This window comes from Sinohyriopsis cumingii, chromosome 3 (genome assembly GCF_028554795.1).
Source record: "Sinohyriopsis cumingii isolate HCF-2022 chromosome 3, ASM2855479v2, whole genome shotgun sequence".
Classification (NCBI taxonomy): Eukaryota; Metazoa; Mollusca; class Bivalvia; order Unionida; family Unionidae; genus Sinohyriopsis; species Sinohyriopsis cumingii.
Window position 1 is genome coordinate 85,585,976 of NC_142963.1, and position 25,562 is coordinate 85,611,537.

The window sequence follows — 25,562 nt, forward strand, 5'->3', positions numbered from 1 at the left end:
AATGTAACCAAAACCTTCATACAAATTTTCTCATACTGTGACCTTGACCCAAAGGTTAACAGGGCAAGTGTGCATATCACCAAATTAATTGACTTAGCTTCTAAGAAAGCATCCCAAGCAAGAAGAAAACCCACCATAGCATTTTGAAAATATTACCAAATGAAAAAAATTAAAACAAAACCCTAACACAAAATGTTATCATTGAAAATCTGTAAATTGATTACCTTATTGTTATAACTGGGAAAGTACAAGGCCAAATGTACTGTAGGATATTTCTTCAAGTATCATATATAATAATGTGATCAAAGATAATACTAGTATCTAATATATCATACTTATATCTAGTGATTAAAAAGTGGCTGACCTTTAGTGGAGATGAGATGCAAAAGGAAAGACTGACCAAAATATGATTTTGGCAAAAACACTTACAAGTATTTTGATTCTTTTGGTCTTTGCTTTCTTTATGAAAGTATTTAGAGTGGAATATTTTGAGGCTTCTCATATCTTTTTTATGGTCATTTTATGTGAAAATGCCAAAATGTACACTTTCTCACAATGTTGAAAAAAACCCAGCTATGAAATATAACCACAAGTTCCAGAATGCTTGAAAATCAGGGTATAAGTGGGAGCAATGCTTTTTCTGTTAAAAACATGCACCTTCAGTCAAGACTGGATTAAAAGTTCGTTCTGCCATTGTCATTTTCCAATGCTGATAAAGAGAGGACATTCTCCAGTCTTAAAAATAACAGAGTGATTCAATGGGAAATCTGGACCAGAAAACTGCTGGTAACCTGTTATGTGTGAAACTGAATGTCACCAATGGTAACCAGGCAGTGAACTTTGGAAGAAAACTAAAAAAAATACCAAATTGTATACAAAATGTTTTGCAGTGAATTTATGAAAAATAAAAAACTTCTTTTTTCATTTACTGAAAATACCCTGACTCATATAAATTATTATTGTAAAAGTTTCCGCCATTATCTGATTCATGTTAAAAACTTGTTGTTGTATTATAAAATGAAGAGAATACATATTATGCCAAATAATGCACTTGTTTTATTTTCAGCCCCCCCCCCTTAAAATGCATATATTGTATGGTGATATGAAATTCCTGTGATGTGAAGCCAATCTACTGATCATCACAATTTTTTAATCCACTGATCTGATGTGCTGGTTCTGTCACATGTATGCAAAGATCAATTTGGTATATATATATATATATATATATATATATATATATATATATATATATATATATATATATATATATATATTCAGTTACCTGTTCGTAACTAAAGGTATTACCCTGTCCACCAATGAAATTGTCGTAATACATGAAAGAATTACTAAACTTCCTTCATATTTATTGTAATCATAAAGTATAAGAATATACATGTATCCTTCATTATCACTTATGTAAACTTTATTCTCAAATATTTTTGATCACTGATGATGACAATGGTTGTCAGCTGATGTACAAATAAATGGCCTTGAGGTCTAAGATGTGATAGATAACTAAGATAAGTAATACCTTCAAGGTAACAGCTCACCAGGTCTCTAGCTTATATATCATGATAAAATCTATCTCAGTTAAAAGTGACAACTAGTGACCTACAGTTCAATGATCAAAGACCAGTTTTATATCAGAACAACAAACTGATGTTGTTTAAAGCCCACAAAAAAGAGATAACATTTGGAATTTATTCTCTGTTCCATAAAAACATACATTTTTTAAAAAAATACATGTTAGGGTAATTTGGTTCACAGAATTCATATTAAAATAATAAGAAAATTCTAAATTGCATCTATGGGTGAGTACCCTACTTTAAAAGTTCCTTTCCTTGATCCCATTTATGTTTTAATGGAACAGCCCTAACCACTGTTTAATGTATAAACATGTCAAGGAAAAATTGCTATTTCTTAATTATCAGGTACTCACAATTTGCATCTTTTAGTAAGAAATAACTTAACTAAAAACTTTAGAGAACAAATTTAATTATAAATTTTATTGTTGATTATATATGAGAAATTAAAAGGTTGTTTTTTCAGAGACAATACAGAAACAAATTCCTATGTATGAATGAATACAGGATTGAAACAATGAGCAATCAGATAAACTGATGTAAGTTTCCCAAGTTACAAAGTATCCTCTTTATGTGAAAAATAATCACACACCAACCATCTGGCACTGTATACCAAAATGTACATAAATATGTGTAAGAGAAAGACATATTTTAAAATAAATAATTTAACTATATTCCTTATTTAGTGATTAGTATTGATTTAATACCATATATAATTGTGTATAAGTCAGGTGTAAGTATTGATTAAATACCAAATATACTTGTGTATAAGTCAGGTCTAAGTGTTGATTTAATACCATATATAATTGTGTATAAGTCAGGTATAAGTATTGATTAAATACCAAATATACTTGTGTATAAGTCAGGTCGATATGAGTAACAGCATATATAAACTTTGTTATTTTAAAAAAATGGCACACACATAAAATATCCAGATTTTATAGTAGCTTTATCAATATTCAACAAATATTACACTAAATACTGACATAAGATTTCAAAATTAAAGATATGAAAGGCTAAATGAAGAAATTCATTTTAATTCATGATTTCTGTAAAGTTTAATTTATTTTATGAATGACATACCATCTCCCGAAGTTCCAGAGAAAACTTCTCATCTTGCTTGGTCAGATGAGCTTTGAGTGCTGTTTGGAATCTTTTCATCAATGGCTGAAATAGAGAAATGACAGAATGAATGTGCCTTTATATATAAAAACAATATAGTGACAATTAAATTAAAGATGTTTTGGTGTATAATAACAATTAATAACAAAAGCACATCTATAATGATAACATTACTTTAGAATATTATTCCAAAGAGGCAAAAATCAGACTTGAATCCAAGTAAACAAATATCTGATACTGCATATTAATTTTAAAAATGAATAATCAAAGCTTACTTTAAATGCTTTATTATTATTTATGTAGTATTACTTAGAAATAATGATATCCCAACTATTCTGGACAGATTTAAAAGGCTTGCAATATTTTTCAAAATATAATTCTAACCAAGGCTTGTGCTATTTCTCAAAATTTAATTCTAACCATGACGGTCCTGTTTCTCAAAATATAATTCTAACTAATTTATCTATTAGAATGCATAAAAGACATTAAACTGACATAAATTTAATGTCTTGAAGTCTCAGCAAATATTAAGGCTAAGAATTCACTAAATATTAAGGATATCACTTCAGTAAAGTGAATAGAAAACGATTCAGGGGACCTCTAACTATGCATTTTTCAGAATATAAACATACATGATCTGGATCCAAGACAACCATGTCTCCTGTCTCAGCCTCACTACCTTCCTCATCAGACATTTCTCCCTCTTCCTCTTCCTCATCACCACTACCTCCATCACTGTCTCCTCCTCCTTCACCACCATCCCCATCATCACCACCACCACCAGCAGGGATCCCAGGCTGTTGAGTCACCATTAAGTCACTGATATTGGGCATAACAGAAAGAGCTGCAAAGGGCTCCTCTGCCCCTTCTCCCTCCTCCTCCCCCTTCTCCTCTTCATGCTCTGGGAGACCATCATCATCATCTCTATTCCCAGCTGATCCTGCTGAAATAACAATGATTGCATTTGCAACGGAAAACATTTCGTTGGTAATAAACCAACATAAATATGTTAGAATCTTGGCAATTAGGGTACATGATAATTGTTGCCCTATTTTTCATGGAAACTATTTATTGAAAGAATTATGCCTATCCAGCTATTTCTGTTTCCTGAAGCAGCTAATTTAAAGTGTTGTTTTGACATGCCTGTACCACAGCAGTTACTTTCTGTTGAGCACCCTGATATTGTGCAATCCAGAGTGTCAAAGTACATGTTATATTCCCATAAAAGACATGTCTAGATGCAGCATGCTCTTGAAACAAATGTCTCATTACAGCAAATAATTTTTAAAGCTGTCCATCCATTTGTTTTTAAAGCAAGGGAATACTATGAACTCTTTACAAGAAATGTAATATGACTAATAGTTATAATACAAATAATCATAATAGCACACTGTGACAAAAGCAACAACAACAACAATAATAATAATAATAATAACAATTACAGAGTTTGCAAAACACAACTAAATGCTCTCTGTCTTTATTCAATCTAATCCTGAAAGCTGGGCCCATAGGATCAAATTCTGGGGATATGAATAGAACCAATGGTCCACCATATTAAATGCATTTCTGACTTTGTCTTTTCATGCCTATTTAGTGTACATGCAGCTATATCATGGGGATTTCAATAGTTTATAAGTTATGACCCATATACTTTTGGCATCTCATTTAAACTATCATCTTGTACTTGTTGATACTTTCATCAGTGATCGCATGCAATACAATTTCTCATGCAAGTTTGTATCACAATTTGGGAATTATTTTCAATTTATGTTCAATGTCATTTACCCACAGGGGCTGCATCAAAATTCTAAAACCAATTTCCACATTTACAGACCATGCTCCAATTTATATCCCAAATTTTGAAGTCTGTATCTTTATTAGTGAATAAGATCACATAATTTCTGCCTTTTCTCCATAAAGTATGGGGATAATAATAAAAATGAATGTACTATATTTACCATATACATGTACACTGGGACACTATCCCTTTCTTTTCAAGTATTCTTATAATGCACTGTATGTTTTGGGACAAACCCATTTTTCAAGTTGTAAGTTTGGACACCTTTTCCAAATCATAATATCTATGCTTAACTGGTAAAAATTGTTAATAAAGAGGATCGATTATGAAAATAAAATCATTCAGAATTTGCATGTAGAAAAATGAACACAAACATCACCTTTAAAAAAACAATAAAATGAAAATGTAGTAACAATGAATGTGAGCATAAGCTTTGTTGTAGCAATGTGTGATAATTTTTCATTTCTAACTGTTCTATCCATTTCATTTTATTTTTTAAATTGCTGTGCATATTGGAATATCTGTCCCTTGCCAACTTTGTATATAAAAAATCTGCAGCCTAAAAATAATCCAAAGTCAGATTACTGTGGGGTTTTTTTTTTTTGTAATACAAAAATCTTTGTATTTGATAGTTCCATTTAATACAATGGGTTTATTACTCTCTCTCTCTCTCTTTGCCAGATGTGTTTATTCACCACCTAAACTTCTGTTGTTTGCCACTAGTCATCATAATTGATACAAAAGGCATTGATGTATGCCGGTTAAAAAACATACACAGCATTACCTGTCTTCATAAATACATTTGTAACCCATGCTTGCAAACAAAATTGTCATCTGCACTCAGTGAATGTTTTGCCTATAAGGATGATTTTTATTTGTAATATTGTTAACCTGGATATAATATACATCTGGTTATTTTGCACCATACACCATATGATGCCCAAATTACTGACACATCCAAGCAATCCACTGATATTTTTCTCTTTCTTTTGATTTTGAGTTTTTGGATCCAATTTTCAGTTTGATAACATATGCAAACCTCTGAAGACAACAAACATGATTTATTCATCTATATTCACGTTAACAAAGAACATTAATATTTTCGCCTGCAATAAGTGATACAGGTGGATGTATAAGTTACATAGCAGTTTCATGTGGAGTTTGGATAGTAGATACATTTGTCTTTTATACATAAATTGCTTGTGAAGAATACAAAAAGCCCACAGGAATAAGTGAGAACAGTACATGGTCACTTTCATTTAATTATTACCAAATATGTATGCTATTTACTGACATTATTGCAACATGTGTGTCAATGATTTCTGTTGGTTTTGGGACATATCTCAGTGAAAAATTTAGCCATAAGGCATAGCACAGGAAAAATTTTATTTATTTTATCTGGTCCCAAAACTATATTGCTATATTGTATATAAATTATATGTGTGTGTGTGTTTTGGATTTTTAATGTAGCTTTAACAATTTTTCAGTCATTGAGCTACGATGTCTGCAGTGTGACAGTTTATAGTGACATGTAGCATGATGTCCCACCCAGTCACATTATCCTGACACCAGGCCGACCAGTCCTAACACTAACCACTTAATGCTGAGCGCCAAGCAAGGCAGCTGTTAGTACCATTTTTGTAAGTCTTTGGTATGACTCGAGACATCTGAGGTGGACGCTCTAACCACTAGGCCACCGGAGCGGTCTTATAAATTACATAATGTCATGGGTACAAAAAACTTATCATGCATATTTTATGTCATATTTACATCTAAGTATGCATGTCAACTGTTTGCATTTGCAGGCAAAATTGCTAATACTTTGCACTTGAAACATAAATCAGTTATGTTTTAAGATCTAAGCATGCTCACAAATAAGTTGTACGAGGTCATCTGGAATCTATCCTATTCAGCATTTGATCTTTGTTTTAATAAATGGATAGGTATGCTTTAGATTATCACAGCATGTATGGTAACACATCCCTTAATGAATCTTGAAAATTCTAAATTTCAAAGTTTTTATCAATAACAAAGTTTACATAGAATGAAGTGTCTTGCCATTTTTGGAGTTATTTTCTGAGATATGGCCATTTTTGGAGTTATTTTCAGGGATGTGGGCATTTTTGGAGTTATTTTCAGGGATATGGGCATTTTTGGAGTTATTTTCTGAGATATGGGCATTTTTGGAGTTATTTTCAGGGATATGGGCATTTTTGGAGTTATTTTTAGGGACATGGGCATTTTTGGAGTTATTTTCGGGGATATGGGCTTGCAAAATAACATTAACATTAAACTGACACTGCTGCTGATAAACAAAACCCTACTCACTTTGTCTTGCAATTAGTCCCTCAAATAACAAGAAAAAGAATTACTATTTTTTGTTCAAATTATCAGAAAGTATTCCAGCTTACTCCACAATATGACCTAAAAGTGAATTATCGATTTTATAAGATGGTTTTTACTGCTAAATTTGATAAACACACTGCAAAAACAAAAATTACATAATTTTTAAATGACTTATCATAACATGTGGCCCAAGTGAGTCATATTGCTTACCTTGCTAACATAACGTCAGAATTTCGCTATGTGAGTTTCTGTAGTATTGTAAGAAAATAGACTTATGCAGACATTATCCCAACCTTTATAAAATAATGATTTTACCTATTTTACTAGATCTGACAAATATTTATTTTAAAAGACAATGGTACAATTAATTTGCATGGCTCGAGTTTTATTAAATAAAACTCATCCAAGATCTTGGTGATATAAACCTATTTATCAAGTTTTATCGAAATCATTTGGGAGATAAAGTTTTATATGAGGTAACAAGCTAAAATCATCAGATACAAGATTTCCTAATTAATATGGGACAATCTCACAGTTTATAGAATCTGTCTAAGGCCTTGATGATACAAGCTTAATCATAAAATCTTAGCAAAAATAATTCAAAATTTGGTCTATTTGGTGGGTAATATGTTCAGCCAATCAGATACAAAATTACTTCATAAATATGGGTAGATTATGCTTATAACCAAACTTATCCAACAGTTGGATAATGTAAGGCTCTTTAACAACTTGATCAAATTACAGTTAGTTGGATCATAAACAAAGTCACTAAAACACTCAACCAAACTGATGCCTCATTAATATGTATAAATCTCACTCACTTTCAAGTTTGTATGATAACATGAGTCCATATTCCAAGTTTGATTCAGACTGGATTAGAAATATGGCCTCTTTAGTGGTAACAAACTTAGTAAATCAGATGCAACAATGTCTCATTAATATGCTTGGGAATCAGCTATTATCAAACTAGTTTGAGATCTTGATGATAAGAACTTGTATTCTAAGTTTAAAATCAGTCCAGAAATAAAGCCATCTGAATGGGAATAAGTTCAGTCAATCAGATGTAAGATCACCACAATAGAATGCATGTATCTTACTCATTATCAAACCAATCTGAGATCATGATGACATAAACCGATATTCCCATTTTTGTTGACAATATGATCCAATCTGGATTTTAAAGTGATAACAAGATTAGCCAAAAAGATGCAAGATATGTTGTTGGATTTTTCTTATTATTTAACTCAAAATCAATTAAGAAATATGACATTTTCAGTGGTAGGTAGTATGTGCAATAAATGCAAAATCGCCTCATTGAAATGCATGGATCTCACTCTCAGTACTGAATTCATCTGAGATCTTGATGACACAAGTCCATACTCCAAGTCTGAATAATTGCAGTTGCATCAGTTGATGAATGAAGAGAAGATTTCCATTTGTCAGAATATAATGATGTGATCAGACCCAATTGCGTTCATTTCTGTATAAACTGCATGGAGAACAACTTTCTAAAAATAGAGTCATGTGCAAAGCAACAAAAGTAAACACTAAACTGGAAGGCATACATACTGCATGCCTTTAAAAGGAAACAAAAATAGTTGGTTTAAAATTAATTTAGAAAATTGAATAAACTGATTTGACAGAATTAAATAACTCATCTTAGCTGATTTTCTGAATATAAATAATTCATTCTTTGACTAGATTTGAAAAAGAAAAGCTGGGAAACTCAACATTTGCCAAGAACATTGGGGCTATAGCATTTTCACTGCAGCTCGTTACAAATGAATTTAAAACTATAGGTAAATGGATATAAGATTGGGAGGAGTGGGGTTCAAAGACTAACACTATAACAACTGGATTCACAGTCCTACAATGTCGACCTTGATAGTTATAATGTGGGGTAGGTGGGAGATCCGCCAATGTGCCTATGAGTGTAGATGTCTTGCACTATTTGACCATTGGACCCCCATCACTATAACCATTTAATGATAGTCCTAATTTCATTTGTAAGTAGCCCCTGTAGATAGCCCAAACTGTTTATCAACAGGAAAATAGATTTAAACTGTTTATCAACAGGAAAATAGATTTAAAGACGTGAAATTGGTTACTCTTGTGGCTGGATAATAACGATTCGACCAAGTCACAATGAACTCATGATAGCATCAAATCCAAGAGTCATTCGTATGTCAAACAAAATAGCTTATCCCTTGCTTTGAATACTGAACTTCTACTCAGACCACATATGCCAATTTAGATAAAAGATTAAAATCATGTGAAATGTTCAAAATTTTAGATCACCTGCCATTGGTAGAATTTTTTGTTTGATACTGACGTAGCTATTATGTTGCAGATGGAGCATCCCCTGTTCTTTAACACATTAACCCCTAGTGACAACTTTACGGGGCAGGAGGAAGTAGCCTACTACCGAGCTCTGTAGCATCATGGTCATGCATGATACACTAAAGTGGGTGGTATTATAGAAAGGTAGACAGATGTAGCTCTACAATGATACCAAATAATCTGGAATATCTAGTTGCACTACAAAATACAGAGAGAAAAACCTAATTTTTTGGACCTGACTTTTTTTAACCCAAAATTCGCCCGTGAATCCGATTTCGTGTCAGGATTTTAGACTTTTTGGTCTCAGATTTAAGGCAAACTGGTATGAACTGCAAACAGACAGATGAGCCTTTGCAAAAAGTAAGATAAGATGGGCATTTGGAATAAAGAGTGGTCTCCATACAAATATAATGGCTCCATTTAGCAAAAAAAAAAAAAAAAGAAGTCCAACTTTTACCCTTCTGCTCATGCGCGAGTCAAATAGTCAATGAAAAATGATGTTTCTAACACAACTAGGCAGTATGCTATTGAAAGATGACTGGGGATTTGGTGTTTTCAAGCCTATTCAGAAATAGCTTTCAAAATGTGTTTCCTACTCGATTTTCAGGCAAAAATGACAAAAAGCTCCAGGGGTTAATGTATTAAATAGCTACATAGCAGCTACCTCAACAAGAATTCATACACTTAAACATTCTCTAAAACTGATAAGAAGTATCTTTTTAAAAAAACAATAAAAATAAATAAAATTATAAATAAATGGAATTATAAGAGCTTAACTTTGTTTTTTCTGAGTTTTTCATGGTATAAATTGTCAGTTGCCAACTCACACAGCTTACATAATGTCCTTCAGGTGTTATTTGCTGTGCAATCTGGCAACTGACAGTTTACACCACAATAAACTGAGAAAACAACAAAAAATTTCAACTTGGAATTTTTCCAGTCAATAATTGGAATAAAAAATCCATGAAATCAGGAAATTTCTTGAAGATTCTTATACCTGAGATTTGCAACACAACATAGCAATTTCCTCAATTAACCAATTATGCTAGTATTCCTAGGAACTGTATGATAACAAAATGGTCAAAAATAATTGTAAAGGAACCAAAATCCTTTCTAAGGACTTTAAAACTAAGGTATCGATTTTCATCCATTTCATGGTCTTGAATTTAAAAAGGCAAAATCAATTTTCAAAATCAGATCAGAAATATAGCCTCCAGAGTGGTAACAAGCAATCATTGAGGGATGGAGCCAAGCCATCACATAAGCTCACTTAGCCATAAAAATGAATTATACAAAATTCAAGCTATGGTCAGGATATCTGTCTTGTCCAATATTTATTCTTTCATAGCTAAGTTGAGGTAAAGATTTATATTTGAATATCATTGTCAGAGTTACCTCTAGCTGCACTCCGTGGCCTTGAACCCAAAGACTTCCTAGACTCTGGTCTTTCAGCATCTGGGAAGCCAGGTTCCTCAAACACTGCTTGCTTGGGGGACTTGACACCAGATCCTGGCCTTGACACCGTCACTGACCCTGGTCTTGAGCCAATGGCAGAGCCTGGTTTTGAACCTTGAGCTGTTCCTGGACGAGAGCTCTTTGCTGATGCAGGATGACTTCCTTCATCCTTCACAGATCCTCTGGCACTCCCAGTTGGTGATGTAGGGTTCCCATCAATAGCAAGGTCCTCCTGAGTCTCTTGTTTGGATCCTGGTCTGGTTGATGTTGGTCTGGATCCAGCTTTTGATCCTGTACAAAGATAAGTGATGAGAGATTTTTACAAACAATATTAGCAAAGTTAAATGCAGACTTTTTAAGTGTTAAGGTTATTTGAGCAAGTTAACATGATTCCTTTTCCTCTTTTGGACTACTGCTACACAAATTTGGAGAAAAACAACTGACACCAATATTGAAACAATCCACAGACTTCACAATGTGCAGGAAGAATCATCATAGATTTATCATTTGATGTACTTTCCAAAATTCTATTCTTGGAACTGAAATGACTGAAATTTAAATAAGGAATAGGCTACCACAAGTCCTTATTAATGTTTGAAGTGAAGAATGAATCTTGCAGTCTTTATCTGCAGGCTACCAAAAGTCCTTATTAATGTTCAAAGTAAAGAATGAATGTTGCATCCAAGATCTGCATGGTATGTTTCATTTTAAGTAAGAAAAACAACACCAAGGAGCTACAGTGAGATCACTTACAAATGGTCAGTGTAGAATACCATTTCCAAAACAAATCCTCTGGTGCAATTTTATGGAATAAACTACCCATAACAAATCTACAAGTATTTAAAACAAAATTGTATAACCATTTATCGTGAAGGGCAGTTATCACTATAAATGTTGAAATACATGCTCTGTTGTTGCATATCATTTACACTTTGTGCTTTTTATACTTATCCTGAGGACCTCATAGTATATTATGCTAATTGAGTCACCTCATAAAATAAAGTGTTTATTATAAAGTGTTTATTATTATTATTATTATTTATATATTATTACTGTATGATTATTATTACTACTGTATTATTATGATCATTATTATTATTATTATTGTTATTATTAATACTGTAATATTATTGTAATAATAATAATTATTATTATTATTACTGTATTTTTATTTTTATTATTATTATTGTTATTATTACTGTATTATTATTATTATTATTATTATTATTATTATCATTACCTGGTAACATCTTTTGAATAATAGATCCTGTAAAATGTTTCACTGTAATTTCAGAATACACTGTACTGACTATGAGTATTTGAAAATTGAAGTCAATTATGAATCCAAAAGTTTTGATATTCTTGAAAGTAGATATTTACTCAATTTTAGAACCAAAAGTTGTTTTTATTGAAATAAGCTGAAAACTATGAGTGAATATTTAAATATAATATAATTGCCTCCATTTTCTGCAATGTAAAGCCTGCATGGCCAATTTTTGGCATGTCAACGATTTTAAATTATTTCACGAGGTCTCATATTATTTTGTTTCCATGGGACATTTCTTATGATTATTTAAATTGTATTAGCAATGTTCTTTGTTGTTGTTGTTGTTGTTGTTGTTGTTGTAGGGTTTAACACAATCTTTCAGCACAAGATAGGCTATACATGGCAGCCAGTATAAATGGTGGAGGAAGAACCAGGGAAAACCCAAGAAAGAACCACTGACCTATGAGAAACTACTGGCAAGCTTTCTCATGTACCCACAATGGCCATGCCCGAGACTCAAACCCATGCAGACAGAGGTGAGATGACAGTGATCCATAATGGTAGGTGCTTTAGACCACTCGGCCACTCAGGCCCCCAATTTTCTTTGTCATTATTTAAAAGGAGTCAGAACCATGTCATCTGATTTCTATTGTCTCTCAACAAGTTAATATTATTTGGATATACTTAAGTAATATGTGACATCTTATCGATAGCATTATAATATAATGATCATGTCTTTATGAGCTGTTTAATATAACACTGAATTTGCTGAAGTGCAAATTCTTAAAAATTAAAGAGAATTCATTGCTTTTCTGCTTCAAATCAACTACAGGAATAAACATATATTAAAGGTAACATGGGCACCAAGATACAGATTCAAATATATTTGAAATTTTGACAGGTACATGTCACACAATAAATCATTTTTATTTTAAAATGAATCATCTTAGTAAACAACTTTACACTCTGCCTCATTCTTATTGCATAGTGACAATTTCTTTTAGACTGATACCCATGTTCTCTTCAAATAACTGTACAATTACCTGCCTACCGGTAATTAAAGTCACACTAAATAAAAATAAACATATAACAATCTTTTTTCCAGTGTGTTATTAATTTCTTTCAACAGATCAAAGGTTAAACAAAATTTTGTTATTGTTGTATTGAAATCTATATAAGAACATAACTTTACCTTAAAACAGAACCAATACATTATCAATGGGTTGACAGAATGACAACATATTCTATTAAAAGACACAGTTAAGTAAAAAGTAAAATAAACTCACTATTTGTATACAATATGAAGTAGGTGCAATTTTGCTTTGATTTCTAAATTTAAAATACTTAACTCTGTCTAAAATCTCTCCCTTCAAGTATAAATCTTATAAATGCATTAAAATCATGAATTAAGTTATTCGTGTAATAAATAGAAAAGGGGGATAACCTGACTAGAAAAAGTAACAGAGAAAAATGAAAATGTATCCTTTATTTCTAAATGCATAATTATCATTAAAGGCACCATACAAATTGTAAAATGGGTCAAAGTAATGCAGTCTGATTGCCTGTGTCTTATCTATTGCTAAAGCCAATTCCCAAAAATCTTTCAAAATATGTACATCAACAGATGTTCTTGGACTTGTGAAAAATTGACAATGAAATATACATGCAAAATTGTAATACAAATATTTAAAATCTATTGCTAAAATCATGACTTGAACTCGAGTCTTCTGAATCATAATCAGGTATGCACATACACACACAAACTATAAAAACTAAAAGATCCTGACCAGGTTAGTATGTAACCTAATACTTTGACTGACACATGTATCCTTGAAAAAAATGATGCACTTGAGAAGAAGAAAAAAAACCCAAACCATACTAATTATGTGTGGATAACTATAACTCTGTTGTTGTTGTGAGATGAATGCAATTTTTTCAGCACATGATAGGCTGTACATGGCGGCCAGTATAACTGGTGGAAAAAGAATCTGGGAAAACTCAGCAAGAACTATTAACCCATGGGGAGCTACTGGCAGACTTTCTCACATACCCACAATGGCCAAGATCATGAACTGAAACCACATGGAAAAAGGTGAGCCTTTTTAACCCTTTGAGAAAATATTTCAAGAATAACTGTTAAAACAGTTTCAGTTTTACCAAAAATAGGTACAACAAAGTTAAACATGATATACCCATCTTGTAACTTTTTCACTATTAATGACCTCTAGGTCAGTTTTAAGCAATGTCTTGTGCATCAGCCCAAAAAAGTCACATCTCAGTCATCACTGTCCTTCACCAGGTTATCTTTGGATGTCCACATTTATGCTTACCAACTGGTGTCCATCCAGGGGCCCTGAGTGGCCGAGTGGTCTAAAGCTCTCACCATTCCGGATCACTGCCATCTCACCTCTGTCGGCGTGGGTTTGAGTCCAAGACTCAGCTAGCATGGGTACGTGGGAAAGCCTGCCAGTAGCTTCTTGTGGGTCGATGGTTCTTCCCTGGGTTTTCCAGGGTTCTTCCTCCACCAGTTATACTGGCCGCCATGTATAGCCTATCTTGTGCCGAAAAATGGCCTTAAACCCTAGAACAACAACAACTGGTGTCCATCCTAGGGCTACCTTGGGTATCTGTTCTTGGAGCATCCTCATTATGTGCCCTAGCCATTTGACCCTGCATGTCTTGATCTCCTGGGAAATGTTGTTACATCCCGTTTTTTAGTATAGGTTCACACTGGAGATCTTGTTTGGCAAACAGATGTTGCAGATTTTATAGAAAGCAGCTGTTGTGATATAAATTTAGTTTGCTCATCTCTGTCATCACTATTCTCCAACACAATGGAGCCGAACAACTGTCCTGATTTTATGCTGCCATTGTAAAGTATGATCTTTGTCTTGAGACTAAATTGTTTTCATCACCTTAAAGGGCCGGGTCTTCTGATAACACCTATGGCTTTCTTTAACCTGGCTCTTTTTGGCACCATTGTCATTGAAAAGTAGGCTACCCAGGTAGGTGAGGTCCTCTGCAAACTCAAGCATCTCTCCATCAATGGTAATTGGAGGAGTAGCTGTGGTGTTTGTGCACATTCCTTGGGTTTTCTTTGTATTGACATGCAGTACAGTCTGTTTAGTGTGTACTTGCTGAATCCATCAGATTTCTCTTGATGATGAGAGTGCCTTGATGAAATGACTGCCAGATCATCAGCAAAGTCCAGATCTTCAAGGTGTGAGAAGAGTGTCCACCTGATCCCTCTGGCATGGTCAAATGTTGTTTGACAATGAGGACAAGGAAAAGATGGGAAAGAGGATGCAACCTTGCCTAACACCAGACTTCAATTTAAACAACTTGGTATGAGTCTTGTTAAGGATAATATTGCATTTCAAGTGTTCATAAAACTTCTGAAAGAGTTTGACTGTCTTTGGCGGTATTCCACAGGCCCTAAGAATCTTCCATTGACTCTCATGATGAACACTGTCAAATGCCTTCCTAAAGTCAATTAAGTTGATACAAGGTGGAATTTGCACTCTAGACACTGTTCAATGATGTTGCAAAGAGCCAATATCTGATCCATGCATCCTCTTCCTTTGCGGAACCTGCTCGTTCCTGTCTGAGTTTGTCATCTAAGGAATTCTTTGGAGAAGAATTCTGCAAAAGACTTTGCTGGGGATGAAAAGAATTGTTATCCCTTGCCAGCTGTCACAATTGCTGAGGTCACCTTTTTTCGAAGCTTACCTCAGCACCTTTTTTTGTACCTTGACAATGAGGCATTCACACCAGTCCTGTGTGATGAGATCATTTTCCCATATCTTTCTGAGAGGTCAGTCAGCACATTTGCAGCTGTGGTTATATTAGCTTTAAGCTTTGATGGCTGCTTTGACCTCTGCTTGAGTAGGTGAGCTGATATCAATGTCACTAATGTCATCTGATGTTGGTAGGTCTGCTAGCTTATCAGGCTCTGGCTGGTTTTGTACTTCAATGTGATGGACCCATCTCGCAGCCTGCTCCCTTTATGTTATTATCACCCTTCCCTGTTTATCCATAACTGATATGGAGTGGTTGGATCCTTGTGCATAGAACCGTTTTGTAATCTTGTATACCATGGTCAGTTCACCCTTTGCTGCTGCTTGTTCTGCCTCATTTTCCAATTCATCAACAAAGGTTTATTCATCCTTCAGAGTGCTCCTTTTCACTTCATTATCCTTTGGCTTATAATCTTTCTATGCTTGTTTAATCAATCTTGATGATTTAGCACTCAGCAGTTTGTCTTTGACTTTTATACTTTGATCTATTCTCTTCCAAGTCTCTGATAATTACCATATCTTACTTTGAACTGTGCTATGGTCTTCCCCATCTTCACTGGCTAATGCATTAAAATGATTTCTAAGCTCAACAGTAACATCTCTCTTTGTCTCTGGTGAGCAAAGCTGTGTGCTGATGTGAAACACTTTATGTTGTTGCTGTGCAGTATGTGTCACCCATAGTTGCAGCTTTATCTTGGTTATTGCAAGGTAATGATCACTGCTGACATCTGCCCTGCAATGTATCTTGACATCTTGGAGAGATCTGCACCACTTTTTATTGTTGACAATGTGTCTGTTGCATGATTTCCAAGTCTGTGGATGTCTTAGTGCGGGAGGACAGTGCCATCTATTACGCAGTTGTTGTTGAGGCAGAAGTCCACAAGTCTTTCATCATTGTCATTGGAAGCTCCATAGTCACGTTGCCCCATCACCTCCTCATTGTTTTTATTGTATGTTCTTACCTTGGCATTCATATCTCCCATTATCAAAAGCAGGTCAAGCTGTGGAACTTTGGAAAATGCTAGTTGTAGCTGTTTATACCAGTCCTCTTTATCTTCCTCCTCGGCCTCATTTGTTGGGGCACAACACTGTAAAGTAGTGAGTTTGCAGTACTGGGAGTAAACTTTTGCTCTCATATGTCTGGCACTGATTGGTTCCCATTCTAGGATTGCTTTTGTACTAGTTTTGCTGCTGATAAGGGCTACACCAGTGGAATAGACATCATCAGGCAAATATAATAAGGCAAATATATATTTAGTACATAGGCCAATATATATTTAGTAAATACTTGACAAAATTCTGGAGAAGTGGGACAGGGCTGATTATCAATCATTATCATAAGAAAAACAGAGTAGGAACAAAATGTAATAAACACTAAATATCTAAATCTTATCACGTTATTATCATATCTTGACATAAAACGCCAGAGAAATGTTACCTGTCTCACTATCTTCTAATGCAGGTGAGGAAAAATTAGCATTGAAAAAAAACACTGAGTGCTATTTCATGTACAACTGAGGAGTGCTATTTCACATACAGCTGAAGAGACGTGCTATTTCACATACAGTTGATGAGTGCTATTTCAAGTATAACTGAAGAGTACTATTTCATATACAAGTGATAAAAGCTATTTCAGATACAAATGATGATTGCTATTTCATATCCGTCTGATGAGCGCTATTTCACATAATCTGCTGAGTGCTATTTCACATACAATTGATAAGAGCTATTTTGCATACACATGATGAGTACTATTTCAGATACAACTGTTGAGTGCTATTTCAGATAAAAATGATGAGTGATATTTCATATACAACAGATGAGTGCTATTTTATATACAACTGACGAGTGCTATTTTACGTACATCATGTGCTATTTCAGATACAAATGATGAGTGCTATTTCATATACAACCACTGAATGTTATTCATACACAACTGATGAATGTTATTTCACATACCTGACCTTGATGACATTGGCCTAGATGGGGGTCTAGAGACTGTCTCCTCCTCCTCCTCCTCCTCCTGAACAGATGATGGTCTATATAAAAAAGTAGGTTAAGTCCATTCCTATCAAAGTATACATTTTTTGTTTGCATAACACAGTACTAATAATACTAAGTTGGAATTAGTTCTATAGATAACAATATTCAATGGCATGCAAAATGCATTGTGCAAGTAAATAATGACAGATAATGGGACATACAAAAAATATCAGAATCTCTGCACTAAAGCTGTCTTACTTCAATGAAATCTGTGCAGCTTTCCACAGATTTTAAGAATATCAAAAAAATGTAAAACTGCCAGTTTTTGGATGGAAAATATAGTTTCATAAACTTGAAGAAAATAAAACAACTCACTTCAACTCAAGTGCATGGATTATCATAAGTAAGACAAATTACACCATTTCCTAGTGAAGACACACCAGTGTTGAAAAAATCTTTATTTCAATGAATAAAAATCCTTTGGATCCTGCTATTTATTTATATTCTGTATTTATTCTACCATGCAGTATAGTTACCAAGATTTCAGTAATTACAACTTGACTGTATTATGGATATATAATAGAAGCAAAATAATCCAAACTAATTTCAGGAGTTAACAAACTTTCTTCGCTCAGGATAGCTTCAAATTAATGCTTGGCAACCAAATTACTCAAAGTCACAGCCTAGCTGGGCAGCCAGGTTTAGATGTTAGTGGTTTACAATGAGTAAGACATTATGTAAAATCAATAAGATTGGCACTTCACATAAAATAACAAATGAAAAATTGATATTTTGGCACTCATTTTCATATAATCTGCAATAACTCCTATGCTAACTTTTGGATTATTGTGTAATAAAACTGGAACTCCCTTGAAGGCTATTAGTTGGACAACTAAATATTTTGCAGGGCAACCAGATTTCTTCTGGTACAAGTTACATGGGTTATGTATGCATATTTACTCATTTTAAATTAAATATAAATTGTTCAGCTAAAGCTGAACACTAATTTTCTTTAACCAAAGTCTATTCAATCCTGATCATTGAATGCTCTGCACCTTAACTGTCACCAAGAAACTTCCAGATCAAAATTATCTATTGCTATTTACTTTTACAATGGTGACCATGTACCAAACTTGGGTCAATATAAGAGCGCATCGAGTGGAATCATCACAACTGAGGGTTGTACAAATTTGTTTATGAATATGCTTAGCTTTCATTATGATATCACAGCACATAACATTCTATCTGGACTGTACTGGATCACTCCTTTAGATTCATTTCATCCATAAATATCTACATACTTTAACATTAATTTCGCCGTATGCACCTCTCGGATGCGTCTAAATAATGACCTTCTAACGGAATATGGATGTATATGAATCCAAATCAAGTAAATACTTGCCACTTAAAAGTATGTAGAATAAAATTCTAAAAATTGACACACATTACTTAAATTGTCGGTGTTGAATGCCTACATGACCCTTGTGACTTGTACTATATTACTGCTGACCAGTGAGCAATCATGCTTGTTGAAATCTGATTTAATCATGAGATCACATTCTTGTTTCGTGGCTCATACACCCATATAGCTTCATCATTTAATGATTTTTTATTAAAAAAATTCAATACACAAGTACACATAAAAAACACAAGTAATAAACGCTTTAAACAACAAAAAAGACCCATCCCCAACAAAAGACAAAAAAAAAAAAACACAGCAGAAACCGGTATTCGATATCAACAAATGGGAATCTACATGTTGTGTACAGCTAGTGTGCTTATATTAATTTTAAAATTAAATATATTATCTTATCGGAACCATTTTTTGCATGTAACTACGTTTGCTCGTTTTGGCAATGCATATTAACGTTTCAAAACGCATTTGCAACAAAAATTTAATCAACCTGTCCTCTTGATCCGCCATGATGTGTTGTTGCTAGGCAGGAAATAACATTGCAAGGAATGATGGGTATCCTGCTAAATACCGATGCAGATTTTTATCAGAAACCCGAACCAAGCAAGACCCAATAATACATAACAGGAACAAATGAACGAGAGTCTGTGATGAAAATTTTGATAAAAATAAACTACTTTGCATTACGTTTTCGTTAAAGTATACATTTCAAAAACTAGTGTCACGTTTCTAAAATGAGGATAGACAATGCTAGAAAGAGGGATGGAGACGTAAGTATCGATAACAATAAATTTTCTCAATAATAAAAGTTTTCAGTGGGATGTTAAATATATTTTAGTATTTTCAATCAGTCTCCCCTTATCTCTCCTGAATAAATGAAATACTATAAAAATCTTTACAATAGTGTCAATTCATTGATTGAAAATAAAGAAAAACTAAACTATGAAAATATGCTTGCCTCCTTTTCATATATTCATATAGCAAGAGACTAAAATAAACAGACCATGCTGAGTAGTGAAAATATGTCATCCTCATTATAAATGGGATTATATTTCATAGTGTTATAAAAGCAAGAATGCAAAAATATTTTATTTGTTTTACCTATTTTATATTTTCTCATTTATATTATACTCATTGTAACATTGTATCAGCATGCCTTTTATTTTTATTTTGTGATATATATATATATATATATATATATATATATATATATATATATATATATATATATATATATATATATATATATATATATGAATGACTTGAAATGACATTTTTTGTCAATTGTATTTTGAATTCATATCAAATCCATTTTTGATTAATTTGATTGACTCTTCATCTACAATTACTACATTAAGCTTTGCTGATAAGTCTAGGATCAAATTGAATTTACTTATTTCTATACAAGATTTAATATAACGACAACAAAAAACATGTTCATCAACATAACGATGTACATGGCAGATTTCTTATATAATAGTTGTCTAAGTGTTCCTTATAAAACATTTTTGAAATAAAAATAATGACAATTATAAATATAATAATTTGTAACCCTTCTTCATTTAATAAACACTGCCTGGGGAGTCAGGGGCATGAACAGACATAACACAATACATTTATTTGTAATTTTGGAAAGTGAATTGAAAGGAAATGATTTAGAATCATTCCATAATTCATTAAAAAGTTAAGGTACTCATTGACTGGTTCAATGTTTTTACATATCAAGTTTAACTACACATACACCCCCTCCATCCCCAGACCCATGCCTTATAACATGGAGATGAAATAATATTTTATGTAGTTTTTCTTGATGAAAGTAAGTTACTTTTGTATAAAATGAATCTAAATATAATCTGTAAGTGCTAATAAGCGGTGATTGCAAACCTGCTTTTATCCACGTTATTGTTTCAAAACCTACAATATAACATGGTACCCTCCTACCAACCAACCAACCAACCAACCCAGAATTGATCTGACTCTTAGTTATATGTTTGCACTTTCCATCAATAATCTATACGGCGCAATGAAACAATTTATTGTTATACCAGAAAGATAGAAATAAATAAAGGACGACGAAAACTGCATAAAATGACTTGGCAGCTGGCGCCTTTCTTAGTCAGGAACCACAATCTACTAAGAAACAACAGTGAACCAATCCAAGATAGCAATCATCATTGACGGTTGGTGAGTACGTGTATGTTTTATTGATGGATTTTATTACTTTTTATAGATAATTTTCAGAGATTTGTTGAAAGTATTTTTCTAAATTTAAGTGGAGTACTAAAAACATGTGCCCGTGTACGACAGTGAAATTATGTTTTGTGCAATACCTCTTTTATGATCTTTTATTGATTCTGATGTCCGTCGCCGCTGACAGTCACAATCACCAATTTCCGAGGCTGAATCTATCATGTACGAGCCGATACAAACCATAGGTTGATGATTTTTGCTTTTTTTTTAAATAAAAAAGATGTTCTTTGTAATTTTTATAATGAATCATAAGCCTTCGTCTTCGTAAAATATAAATATCAAACGAGCAAGGTATGTTGCTGTTACTGTTTATCAATCTTAACGCAGTTACAGGGGTTATGTTAGTCCTACATGTAAGACCTTGACGCTGATATTTATGTTTTAGGGGTAAGGGTATTTCTGCCTAATTAACAGCGCTGTGGAGTGTATTTTCATGTCGACTAACATAGTAACGAAAGTCAAATATTCAGGAATATCTCACACAATTGGCAACTCAAATAATGACACTTTTCTACAAAGTAAAGTCATAATGTTTCAGTCAGACTTTATTTACTCTGATGTCTTTTCTCTAATAAATTCAAATTCTCACAAAAGATATGGACCTGTTTTCAAGTTTCGTTGGCCTAAATATCAATTGACTGGAAAGTGATGAAAGCGGAAAATGCAGAAATCAGGTTAAGTTGAAATATTATTCTGCAACAAAACGAATAAAAATATATTATGCCAATTGGAACTGTAAAGCAACATTTCGTTTTGTTCAAGAAACATATCCCTAACATGGACCTACTTAAACATACTACGGCATACCTCGAATGCCTTCGCATTGCAACAAATTCAAATGTATGTCAACGGAACATGAAAATGCATCCATTTGCTAGTGTCATATTTTCATTCCGCCGGGATAAAGACAGCACAGTAAGTAAATTAATTACAATAAATGTGTGGAAGAGTGTCAGTATATGCTGCCAAATGTGTGAGATGTTCCTGAAACTTTGACTATTCATTCTGATGTCAATGATGCTATGCAAGGCTGTTATTTGGATAGTAAGACATAGTACTAAAACAAAACCAACACATGCTGTCTTACATTGTAGGACTAGGGTTATGTAGACTATAGTATACACCCGAATTGGTCCTACAATGTAAACATATCACCCATAACATAGTTTGGTGTACGTTTTTTAACATGCTCATGTCTACTACTGATGGATATAAAAGAAATTGATACATTTTTTCTTAATGTTTTATTTAAAACATTGTTTATAGTGGCATACAAATTTTGATTGTTTTAAAATTTATTTTGTTAGTGTTATATAATACCCAAATAAAGAGTATTTTGTTTCTGCAATATAAGATAAGATATCTTTATTTTAAGACTGCATATGAAATATAAAAGTATTTTAAAAATACAAGATCATAGGTGTATTATATACAAATTGGCTAGCAGTATATATAACAGATTGATAGCAGATTTCCAACTGTATCCTTTGCGATACTGTCAGCCAGTGGTGTACTGTATATTCAGTACAGTAACATAATTTTCCTTCCTTATTCAAGGCAAATTAGTACACTGATAAAAGATTGAAGAACGCACACTGAACTTAGTTTGCTAATATTTGAAATGGCTATTCACACCACTGAACAACACAAGTGTCTCAAAATAGCTCAGATTTCTTGGTTATAATGTTATTGGCCCAGCAGTGAAAATATTTATCATATTTAACTCCAGTGCATTGTCCAATTTATTTTGCTCATTTTTAAAAAATTATATTTTCATTTCATTCTCATTTAGTGTTAAAATAGCATTTCTCACTGGAGTGTCAGCAACTCCAACTTAAGGGGTTTTCTGCACATGCTGGTTAGTGTTTTGCATGTACTTGGTTGCACATATACTTTATGACATCCAAAACTGCCCTGAGACTTAGTTCAGTGTTTCCCCAATGGGGTGCAAGACTGAGACAGAATTTGACTTGGTTTCAGAACTGGGGTCTGATTGATTAAAAAAATGCCTTGGTGTCGGAAATTCGGGTCAGATTATAAAACAATTGAGTCTCTGATGCACAAACGTGGTTGAAAGGAAACTGCAAAACATCTTTCCTTTCAGGACACACGGTACTAATTATACAGAAGAACTGTGAACCAGTCTAGAAATGGGTGAAGAAATAATAGAGTATTTACAGGTTTGGTGGTCCATAATTGGTTAATAATGAAAATTAAAATTTTAGGAAAAATATCTTTTGAGAGCTTATCCTATGTGTAATGTAAAAAAAATATTGACAAATTTCTACTGATGCAATTTTAGCATTTTCACAGGCTTGACTCAGGAGTACTCAATGCTGAAAGTAGCACCTGATTCATTTGGTGCAGAATCAATAACACGTGTTTCATGCACATGTACGTAAACAAATTGCCGCGGGTCATATGGTGTTCTCCACAGATAAGCTTGCACCAAGGTTAGATGTGCATGAAGAATTATAGGTGTCTTTATCAGCACCCATAAATTTTAAGTTATTGAATTTTGAATATGATAGTGTTTCCATATGTTTACCATTGGAGTGGAATTAGTACTGTGAGTCCTTCAGAATCAGTGAATTCAAGCCATGAATAATTATCAAGCCAGTGTGGCTGAAAATTTCTTTGACTCCAGGTTGTATCATTTTGATATTATCACATAGTCAGTATGCTTTACACATAGCCTCAGAGTTTTGCTTATATCTGTTTGGCGAAATAGTTACCTCAGACTCTGTGACAGCCTTAATTTCTCCATGTTATTGTTAATTATCTTTCTCAGCTTCTTCTTTATGGAGAAGATCACCTCATTTGACAACTACTTCTGCAAAATATGATTATAACGTACACCTTATCATTTAAATTTACACAGACTGCTCTTTAATTAGCACAATTCAGGGGTCATTCTAGACTTGAATTTTAGGGAGAAGTGACTTCTCCTTTTGGTCAACACATCAAGAAGTGAGCTTAACAGGGAGAAGTGAAAGCCAAGTAAAATATATCATGTAGTGTATGTATGTGTGTGTGTTTTCATGTCATTTTTTTAATAAAAATTATGCTCGCTATTTCTCAAGCAGCACAGGGGGTCAACCAACTTAAGGGCAGCCAGACATGGGTGAAAAAATATGCAAAGTCCAGGTGTCAGCCCCCCATGCGGCTGACTTTTGGAGGGAGACCCCCGTTAATGCTCTGTTTCAGAATCAGAGGATACAAAAATGCTGTTTTATGGAAGGGGGGGGGTCAACCAACCTAAAGGCGGCTAGACATGTGCAAATAATATTAAAAAATATATCCAAAATACAGGGGATATTGGCCGAAAAGTTTTAAAAAATAATTATTATATCATTTTAAGCAGCAAAAATAGACACAATTGGCTAAGCTTTTTGTTTGTGCCAGTTTAGTTCTTTGCCAATTTATTGCCAATTATACCAGTTCATGGGGTCCATTTATGGGATACCCCTCAGTGGCCTTTATGTTTGTGCCAGTTATATCCATTCATGGGGTCCCTTCATCAGGTACCCTTCAATGAGGTCTGTGTTAACTTTTGGATTTTCCATGTGCTTCTGGCTATATCTTTCATGTATTTCTATCTATTTTTGGGCTCTTTACCGCTACTGTTTTTATCATAAAGGGAGGGGGAGGTGTTTTACTCCTCTGTGAATTCCTAGATATGAAATGAAATACTAGAAATCAAGAGGGTTGTCCATAAATTTGCGAGCCCCTATGGTCAACAGAATATGCACTGATTTTTGCACATCACCCCCACGCAAAACCAGTGGGGTGCAGAAACTGCACCACCAGCTGTTTCTACTGGTGGTGGAGGGGGTACCGAGTGGTCTAAAGTGCTCTCCGTTACAGATCACTACTATCTCACCTCTGTCTGCGTAGGTTCGAGTCTCGGATTCAACCAATGTGGGTATGTGAGAAAGCTTGCCAGTAGCTTCTCGTGGGTCTGTGGTTCTTTCCTGGGTTCTTCCTCCACCATTATTACTGGCCACCATGTATAGCCTATCGTGTGCTGAAAAATGGCATTAAACCCTACAACAACAACAACTGGTAGTGGATATGCACAAGTTATTGGTAATCAATACCTTTATCCAGTGGACTTTCGAGTGCTTGGGGCATGCCCCCCCCCCCCCCATAATAAAGCATCTCTTGCTGATCCTGACAATATGTCTGCAGTGTTTTGGACTCATTT

General features: G+C 33.7%; 2 protein-coding genes across 3 annotated transcripts in view; one reads left to right on the forward strand and one right to left on the reverse strand.

Annotated features, from left to right (window-relative positions):
* The window catches only part of LOC149803234 (coiled-coil domain-containing protein 40-like), a 71,777-nt gene extending 52,134 nt beyond the window's left edge, over window positions 1-19,643 (reverse strand). The window contains exons 1-5 of one of the 2 annotated variants that reach the window (XM_089952875.1): window positions 19,596-19,643; window positions 17,668-17,747; window positions 10,585-10,935; window positions 3,338-3,645; window positions 2,667-2,750 (exon numbers count right to left, since the gene is read on the reverse strand). In XM_089952875.1, coding sequence (XP_089809001.1) covers window positions 2,667-2,750; window positions 3,338-3,645; window positions 10,585-10,935; window positions 17,668-17,747; window positions 19,596-19,615 — 843 coding nt within the window. In that variant the 5' untranslated portion in view covers window positions 19,616-19,643. Of the gene's footprint in view, window positions 1-2,666; window positions 2,751-3,337; window positions 3,649-10,584; window positions 10,936-17,667; window positions 17,748-19,595 lie in introns of both variants that reach the window. The other variant, XM_089952874.1, reaches the window with a different exon arrangement.
* A 1,485-nt stretch (window positions 19,644-21,128) lies between these two features.
* The window catches only part of LOC149803235 (TBC1 domain family member 16-like), a 94,297-nt gene continuing 89,863 nt past the window's right edge, over window positions 21,129-25,562 (forward strand). Inside the window, exon 1 of the mRNA XM_089952876.1 lies at window positions 21,129-21,289. The gene's annotated coding sequence lies outside the window, so the exon portion shown is untranslated. The remainder of the gene's footprint in view (window positions 21,290-25,562) is intronic.